The sequence below is a fragment of the Aphanomyces invadans genome (assembly GCF_000520115.1).
Source record: "Aphanomyces invadans strain NJM9701 unplaced genomic scaffold supercont1.43, whole genome shotgun sequence".
Lineage (NCBI taxonomy): Eukaryota > Oomycota > Saprolegniomycetes > Saprolegniales > Verrucalvaceae > Aphanomyces > Aphanomyces invadans.
The window spans coordinates 292279-301743 of NW_008580188.1; the positions used below are offsets into that span (position 1 = coordinate 292279).

At 48.1% G+C, this 9465-nt stretch overlaps 2 protein-coding genes across 2 annotated transcripts; one reads left to right on the forward strand and one right to left on the reverse strand.

Annotated features, from left to right (window-relative positions):
- Positions 1 to 113: 113 nt before the first annotated feature.
- On the reverse strand, positions 114 to 1353 carry H310_12820 (hypothetical protein; the record flags this gene model as incomplete). Its single annotated transcript, XM_008880024.1, has 2 exons — positions 114 to 119; positions 175 to 1353. The coding sequence occupies 2 exons, from the start codon at positions 1351 to 1353 to the stop codon at positions 114 to 116; spliced, it is 1185 nt and encodes a 394-aa protein (XP_008878246.1).
- Positions 1354 to 2442: 1089 nt separating this feature from the next.
- H310_12821 (hypothetical protein) lies at positions 2443 to 3236 on the forward strand (the record flags this gene model as incomplete). The annotated part of the gene is made up of 2 exons (XM_008880025.1): positions 2443 to 2821; positions 3076 to 3236. 2 exons carry the CDS (start codon positions 2443 to 2445, stop codon positions 3234 to 3236), a joined length of 540 nt encoding a protein of 179 aa, XP_008878247.1.
- Between the last annotated feature and the right edge of the window lie 6229 nt (positions 3237 to 9465).

The following is a 9465-nucleotide window of genomic DNA, read 5'->3' on the forward strand; positions in this document are numbered from 1 at the left end:
GAAGTGTGCATTTTGCAGTTCGACTTTGACATAGGCAGCATCGTTGGGCACTAGTGATGACGTTGCTGCGATTTCTTTGGTCAGCAAGAACTTGCCAATTCGGTCGCAGGAAGTCAATGCTTCAGAAGAAACCATGATGGAATTGGCGAAAACAGTGCATGGAATACGTGCCACGTTCACGTACGCTATGATAGTGAATGCCAGCGGTGTGGTGAGTTCGTTGCCTTGAGCGATGTATAAAGCAAGACACAAAGCCAGAGAAAAGACCGGGGCAATGGACAGCACGACTGTGTTGAGCACGCGTTGGTACTGGTACGATCGGAGCAGGGCTAGTTCCTTGGCGCGGATGGTTTTAATGCGCTCCTCCATGTAGGTTTCCCAAGCGTAGAGCTTGACGACTCGAATTCCATGGAGGATTTCGTTGGTGAGCTTGACTCGTTCAGCTTGGATGGTTGTAATGTGATGGCGCGCTTGTCCGACGGCTTTTGCAGACACAAGTCCCCAGTAGAGGACTGCGGCTATTGACAAACCTCCAACGAGTCCGACGACGAAGCCCATCTCGATCCCGACGAGGATAAATACGGCTATCAGTGTCGCTGGGGCTACCACCAGCCACGGCACGACCATGTACCCCTGAAAGAGTCGTTCAGAGTCAACGGCTGCCATCGTTACGATTTCTCCAGATGTCATTTTCGCATTTGAACATCTCGACAGCTTTAGCGTCTTGTGGTACACCGAGTCCATGACAATGGACTTGGCGTTCACGCCCAAGGTCGTGTTTAGGTACTGACCGAAATCGGCCAAAGTAATTGCCACCACCGACAAGACGGACAAGAGTGCTGCGAGGAAGTACCCCATCGAAACCCCCGGCGACAGCTGGTCGCGAGGCGTCTGCAGATACTCCAAAAGCAGCTTGACCATAGTCGGCTGGACGAGCATGAGGACCGCGTACAAGCCATGGAGTGTCGTTGCCCACAACGTTGTTAACTTCAGCGTTTTCCACATGGCTCGACCAAATTTCGGGCGATCGGCATGTCCGTTGAGCTCTTGTTGCCAGTGAACGTGAAATTTCGCGTGAAGGTGCGCCGCTGTGTCACGTGGGCAAAGCTTCCATACATCGTTCTCTTGCATCGTCCGCTTGGCCCCACGATGAATGAGCGAGTCGAACCACAACATCGTTGCGACGCGAAACCAGTTTGCAGTGTCCATCGGGTTGGGCAGGTCCCTCCATGCTGCATTATCTGTGATGGATGGGTTGTCACCAAGCGGCGACGCGAGGGCAACAAAGTGCTGCCCAATGCTCTTGTCATCAGGCTGAGCATTGCACTTCGTTAACCCAGGCAGCACTAACATCTCAACTTGGTCAAGAACGATGGAAAGTGAAGCTTAACCTCGTCGCAGAAGTGGTTGGTCGTGGCACTTGATCTCCGTTGATTGTAAGCTTGTAATCAGCTCGCGTGCATGGACGCAGGTCGCTGCAAATCTTGAATTTTAGCGCCAGCCCAATGACATGCGTCGATCAGACGTGGCTGGCGCAAATCCATGTTACACCGCAGTTCGGTGCCGCCAATGGCACCAATGCAAAGAAGCATTGGGGCCGTCGGCAGGGCCTCCGGCCGAACGTTAGATTTCCGAAACTTGCAGACAGGACATTGCAATCGACGGAGCACGTGTGAAAAACACGGTACAGTACTATCATTACCTCGATCCAATTCCACCCAGACAACATTAACAAACTCCACAATGGCTGCAAAGGTCTTAAGTGCCTGAGTGTCCATGTCCACCACACGTTGAACGTAGCCATTCCGACCAAACGCCGCAGAAGTGACGTTGCCCTTCTCGACACGGAATCTTGTCATGGGCAGTCTCCCATTCACTTCCGACTTGGGCAAAGTCGGGGGAAGGCCTTACATACAGCGCGGTTGCGAGGCGTGTTCGCGATCGGATCTGTGGCAGATTGAATGTGCGACCACAGGTTGGCTAGCATCTGTACAGTAGGTCGCAACGTACAGTAGGACGCGAAAGGTGGCTGACGTGCACCTGGCCAGTCGCAGCAACACGAAGTATGAGGGTGGATAACTGGCTGGTTTGCATTGGCGCTAATGTGCAGTTCGCTTTACGTCGGGTCCAGTGTTTCAGGGCGAGTCAACATTTGTGCTAGACAGCGAATTTGCACTGTAGTGATAAAACCAGTTTAATGTTCAAATCTACATTCAAATGGCGTCTCGACAACACGGCCCTGGCCGAAAGACGGTATGCCAGTCCACTGATGAGAGTGCGAAGAAAATAGGCGGATTTCGCAAATTAGCCGTTGCCGTTGCCATAGCCGGAACCTCTTTGAAATGATAAGTGTACGGCAAACCTTCGGAACTTTGTTTTTTGTGCCGCAGAAACGACCGATTCTACGGAGAGTCGTGCCATTCCCATAACTCCCATTGTTCGATGGCATCCACCGAGAAGCGTCGCAATTGGAGCCCAGAAGAAGACATAACCCTTCTTATTCAGGTTGCTGCAGACAGACCTTTTGCCGCCGAAAAAGGTCAGCTCAAGAAGGCATGGCAGGCGCTGGCGGATACCTTGATGGCGTGTGATCACTTCGGACGGGTCGTCGACGGAAAGAAGGTGCAGAACCGATTCCTGGCCCTCGTGGAGGAGCACAAAATCTTCGATGCAGAGTCTGCACGACTGTCTGGCGTGGATGCGGAAGAGCGTGAAAAACACGTCCTCTTGGACGACATTGTCAATCTCTTGGATGATATGAAAAGTTTGCCAGCAATTCGTTCCGAGGGACAAGAAGAAAAAGTCAAGATCGAACAAGGTGGTGCAATTGTGCGCGAGATGGCCATGAAAACCATGAAAAGACGATGCGACTTGGAAAGTGCCTTGGCGCTGATTCGACAGGTTTCAATTTTCGTGTCATCGGGAAAGACCCACACGTTCGATAATGGTGAACCTTTCTCAAAAATTGCTTTAACATATGCCGAAATACGCGTGCGCACGATTCGCTTGTTGCAGTAAATATGGTCTTTCCAACTGTTGTACACCAAGTTGATCATGTGATTGAAAATGCGACAGATTTGCTCCCGGGAGGGACCAAACGTAGCCAACAAATCGCAGGACGTGATGGGATGACGCAAGCGCTTCAGCATAATGGCCAGAGCCTCGACGCCAATGACGCGGTCACGGCACGAGGTAATGACGACATTGGGGACACCAATCAGCGAAGTCAGTTGTAAAACACCAGCGACGTTAAACCGAACGAAAGAATTGCGTCAGCGTCACGCATGTTGATGCCGAAACGTATAGCAGGAATGAGTGGTCACTCGGCAGGTAACCCAAGTGCGTACTCAAGGAGCATCGTGGTGATGTGCGGTTTGAGCTTCTTCCTCTTTGCCCACTTGAAAACTTGCAACGCAAATGCAATGTCCTCTGAGTTCATCGTCAAATGCAATGTGTGCAAGCAGGATGGTTCGTTATAAATATAGATATGGCTCTGGCATCCATTTGCGAAATGGTAGAATCGTCAATGCCGTTGCCGTGGCCAGACGGCCATTTTGCGGCATGGCAATGGCAACGACACGTTTGCGAAATCTCCCAAATGATGCCAGCGTTAGGATTGCCACTGACATTTTGTAATGAATATCGTCGGACATGGAATGCTTGTTGTTGTCGAGAGTGATTAGCTCTTCATCCAGGATGTCGTCGTTGACGGCCATTGGTCATAAGTGCGATTGGATCGAAAAGGTAAGAAACTGTTCATGATATGGCATTCTCTGTGCCCCTTGTCCTCGTTCATCATCAATCGTTTCCATATTTAGTACTGATACCACTCCGTTCCCCCCAACAATTCTCAGGTACTTTTTCACTTGATTAAAGTATGTACAGCGCCATTGAAACGTCTTGAGTTTTGTATTCAAGGCCAAAACAACATAAACCCTGCAAAAATTTTAATATATTTTTTAGTGCCTCATTCAAGAGAATTGACCAAGGCATCAAGGTGACCTCCGCACCCAGTAGGCTATTCAAATGAGCCAAAGCGCTCTCGTAAGACGAGGCGTCAAAGTCGTCATTGCAAAGTCTGCAATGAGAGCATCCTGCTTAATGTGAGTAAGTTTATAATCATTGCTACCATGTGTTTCAATGGACAATTCCATAACTTTTGAAGAGTTACGAAAGTCTTTGCAAGCGTGTCAGTCGGCAACTCATAGAACGCGTCTTCTACAGCAACTATAAGCTCCTTAATGGCTCGAGTGGACTTTTTGTACTGCAGGCTTTGAATAGAATTGAAGAGTCCGAAGTCTAACAATTGGAATCGGGGTGTTCGGGGTCAACTGCAATTCCACTAACTCCTTTTGCACGAAGCATTTCAGTGATAACCCCGCGTCCCGAGTTTCCTACAAAACATGCACCCATAAATTGATAACTGGATAAATCTACATATTATGTTTGAAAGATTTTCCCTTGTTTTTTGTTGCGACATCGGTGCCATGGTTACCATCACGACGCGAGATATTCGCTTGTCTTCACAGCCGTGATATCGTCAGCGAATGGCAGTGAAACCTCTGTGCAAGCTCGTTCAGAGCCCCTCGTGGCAGTATACCTCGCACCGCTACGCTTAACAGCATTTCGCATGAAGTGTTGGGACCTGACCACTTCAAAACAATTTGTTCTTGCTCCATAGTCATTCCCATTGGGAGCCCATACTTTCAATCAGCATTTACTAAAATTAAAAAATTTCACCAGAAGCAATGGTATGGTCCGAGTTGCGACATTAGACAGTTTTCAGAGTGGTATGCCATACATTTGCCGTAGCATTATGGCACCAGTTCAGCTTATGTGTCAAGCCGTGAAATTCACCAAATTCACGACAGCCAATTAAAAATAAAATCTCCAGGATTTCCTCATTTGCAAGCATTATATGTTATGCCTAAAAACTTATGATAGCTGAAAGCACCGTAAAATTTTAAATATAAAGTACCAATATCTTTATGATTTGCCATGTCTGCCATGTCGGACGAAGCAAGTGAGGTAGTAGATGTACACGAGAAGAAATGGTGCACGGAGGAGACACGTTATGCTTGACCCAAATCACTTGAGACCCTTTCTGCAAAGAAAGGACACACGCAAGGCATGGGATTCCAAGGCTGCAACGTTGAAAGACTTGGACGGCTTCATGCGTCCAGGCATCGACGGCAAGAAATCGCAGAAGAGGTTCCTGCTCTTTGTTCACCAGCACCAACAACAACGCGTCGGCACGCCACTCTGGGGCCAGCGAGGGGGAGACGCCGAAGATCCGCCTCCTCAATGATCTGTTCTCACTCTACAACGATACTGCGACGAGGAAGAAGGCTCTTCTACCGTTGACGGAAGTCGAGGTAAAGGCTGCCAGTGTGAAGTACATACGAGAGCAAGCCATGCTCCGTGAGGATATCGGTGGAATCGAGCGATGGTTTGGACAACGGAGGCCTCAGCAAGATTTTGATTTTGGAAGCACAAGAGAAGGAAGTCGAGCTCGAGAAAGAAACATTTGCGTTCAAGCAGATCAAGTTCGAGCGCGAAATGGAGAAGCGCGAGAAAGATCTGGCCGAAAGGGAGCTGGAACGACAGTAGCGTCAATGAGAGATTGAGAGTCGCCGCAATGATTAGATGATAGGTTTTATTACGTTCTTGTTAAATAATCTTTCAAGTTGGTGGTGTTAAGTTGAAGTTCGAGCTAGTCTGGTTTCCCCCATATTGGCATGTCGTAAATAACACTGCCATACAAATATTCTTCCAACACTTACTGTAACAGCATGATTTTTACTGCATCTACTTTTCCAGAGCAATGTAGCGTCATCCCGTGAATCCACAATCCAACCCCAAATATGACTAAACAGACCGTTGGGAGCTGTGATGGCTTGGAAATGGAGACAGTTGCACACTTGTTCCCGCTATAAATGAGGCGCTTGAGGTCACCATACTGATGCGCCACACCATGCCTGATCGTATTTGTTAAAGCATTCTGCCTGCGGACAACGTCGCCGATCATGATTGATGTTGTCAACGGGTGTTACACGTAGCATTCTATGGTATTCAATAGAAAAGCCGAATGATTTATTTGACATAGAAAAATCGATCGATTTACAGGGATCGACGGAAGTCCTTCCCCCGTGGTACTCGACCATACTTCTGGAATTTTAATATTATGGATGTCCAAAATCATCCTCTGGAAATTTAGAATATTTTTCGCCAATCGAAGCCCAAATTTCAACTAAAAAGACAATACTGTGTAAATCTACTCATTGAATCCTTCTACTTTACTGATTTTCCTCTCTGTAGGACTGTACAATATGGCAACACGATCCTGTGGTAGCAGTGCCCAACGGTGTCGGTACTACTCCCTCCGTCCCACAATAATGGCGCGACTCAGAATTATGCCGTACGCCTTCTTGAACAAAATACGTAATACTGCAAGACATATTATTTTGTCCATAACATACAGTAGTACAGGTACATCGCAATAGATATTGTTGCACTGGTAGCCATATCCATGCAACTTCAAATACATGACTTCTGTCAGCGCCATTTGATTCAGGAGGGGGATTACCGATGATGTGACCCTCGACTTATTTTTAAATATTTGTGCAATACAATGCTGCTTATTGAGGTGACTATCATACACTTCGTTTGTCTTTCATCCAGTTTGCGTTTGCATAGCTCGAAGTGTCCTTCGATTGGCAAGTGGCACTTGCAGTAGTTTCGCTGTGAATGCAACCTTTCGGCCCACTTTACCCTTCTTCAGGCGGGACAGAAACACTTCACTTTGTCGGCAAGGACTCTTTGCGTGTCGTGGCAGCATGACGGTTGTACCGGTTAGATATTGGCTAAACTATTGGTGGCTAAGCTATTCGAACTTTGTGGAGTAGCACCTCGCTTGCTGGACGGAAGCACCGCAACTCATGCAGTGCGAACTGGCGCAATGCAGGACACATTCGCGTCAAGCGTGGCGTGAGCGGCCTCGGGATACGCAACGTCGGGGAGTACGTAGGGTTCTTCAGATTGGCATCAGTCCCACGCTGAAGACGACGGTGCTGCCGACCATGACCAAGCCATAAGACGACCACTCTATCGCCCACATCTGCGCAACCTGATGTGTGCGTCAACTGTACCGGATGCTTCTTCCCAGCCAAGGACTAGTGTTTGCTGGCTGAATAAAAATAGGACGACTGCGACTACACAAAGGCGACTTTGTCACAGTCTGGTGCGGCATTGCCACAAGTTCAATTCTCGTAAATTCATACACCGAAACAACCCCTGATACCAATCATCGAACTGCGAAAAAGATTTGTACTTGCCAATCGCCACCCCAAGGTAAGCCGCTCGGATTCCTTTTCCGGTCCGTGCGTACCATCTCCTTGGTATAGTCCTTTAGCTCACACACCAAGCCGATCGACAGATAGGACACGAACCATTGCTGCCATACCTCCAGTCCTGAATTGCCTACTGAGCAACGATGTAGTCCATCATGCTCTGCTTATATGCCTTAGAGTCCGGCGATACATCGACGCGTGACCGTATCCTGGGCAGGGTTGAGATTTACACCAAACGCTGTAAAGTAGGCCACCATGACTAACTTGGCTAGGTCTATATTGCGAGCATTTTTGCCTGGGGAGTAATAGTGGTGGAAGTCAATACACTCTTCAGTACCTGTAGTGAGAGGGTTGTGGCCAATAGATGACAAGATTGTCCACGTCGAAGATACAACTTGATCTGACACGAAACTACTAGTAAACACATTGTTACTGATATAGTTTACTATTATCCTGATGTTTTAGTGGTGTTATCCTTAAATGTTTAACTTAGGTGCACAAGGTGTGAAGAAATGTTTTGTGGGGTTTGGTAAGCCCCATCGGCGTGAAATTTTTGAAACCACAAATCAAATATCACCTTAAGGCTACGTCATACATAATCTGCCCATTCTGTATGTAATATGAGCCTTCCGCAGGTGAATGCTAATGAAAACCACATTGCCTCAGCGCTGCCTAATGCAGAATTTCTAGAAAGCGATCATTCTCTTAGTCTAGCTTAACTTCGGCCTTATCAATCACTTTCCCTTTTGCACTCAACTGGTTACGAGCCCAAGGACCTTTGCTAACTCCGCGCGTCTGCCCTCACTCGTGCCGCCTTCCCCGCTGCCCGAGTCCCGCCGGCACTGCCGAAGCCCAGCCAAACCGCGTTAAGAACCTCGAAACCTCGGAACCCCCAAACCCCGAATTTCCCAAATCCCGCACTTAGCCGGAATTTTCTCGCACCTTCCCGGGCTTTCTGCCGCCGCCGTCCAAGCCGTCCGCGTCGTAAGCCAGCGTCCCCAGCGTAACTCCAACCAGCTCCACATCACTAGAGCTCTACCTGTTCTCCTTTTGTGATTATATGGGGCAGTACCTTTATTGGGAAAGACTGCAAGTGCGAGTCTGGATTGGCACTAAACTCCTAGTAGGGTTTGCCAGTTTATGCGAAATCCCGTCATTTCCCTCGTAAGTGCGACCGAAGGGAACAAGTTGCGCAAAGAGCGTCAAGTCAAGGCGACGAAGACCGTGCCGTTGAAGAAGGTTTTTCGCCACCTTAACGAAGACACCAGCGCTGATAAAGTCCAACAAGACCTTGTTGACACACTTAAGCGGGTTGAGCGAATTTCGAAGCATCCCCAATAAGTACTTGTTAAGGAATCTCCCCAATCCGACTCCAAGGTCGTCGACTACAACAAGTACCACTTTCAAACTTTCTCCCTGCTGATCGAACAAGCCACCGACCTCGTGGACAAGTCTATCTATATTGAACGAAGTCGACAACATGTACAAGGTCAAGCTTCTGCCCATTATCAAGTCTTGCGGTTACAATAATTTCAGTTAATTAGTTGGATTTTTCCACTACATTCATTGTCCTGAACCGTGAATATTAAACATTTTGTCCACTGTTTAACAGATAGACGTTCAACGAATGGAAGTGTCGACTCAATGCGTACCTCGAATTATGTGAAGTCCTTGAAGTTCTCAATAGCACTATGCCTCTAACTCATGCTGACATCATCTCTAAGTACCGTCTTGCCCGCGTCATTATCCTGACAGGTCTTGACTGTTAGAATATACCGCAATCGAAGCGGTTCTGCTATACAGAAGCCAGCCGCAGGGTGCCGACGACTGTGTCCAATCGTCCTCGAGAAGACACTCTGCACAATTTCGGTCGTAGACTAAACTTCATCTAATTCACTCTTGTTTTTCCCTCCTACCTCCGAAGTCATATCGTGTCATTGACAACCACCACGTCCGCATGGTTTCCAAGCAACCAACTGCTACGTCCATGACGAAGCTTCTCAGCGAAACGCTACGGCACCAAGTCCTTCATGGGCGAATCCTATCTGTTTCAAAACCTGCTGGAGATTCGCATCCGCCACAACGAATCTGCCCGTGCGTATTGCGATCGTTTCAA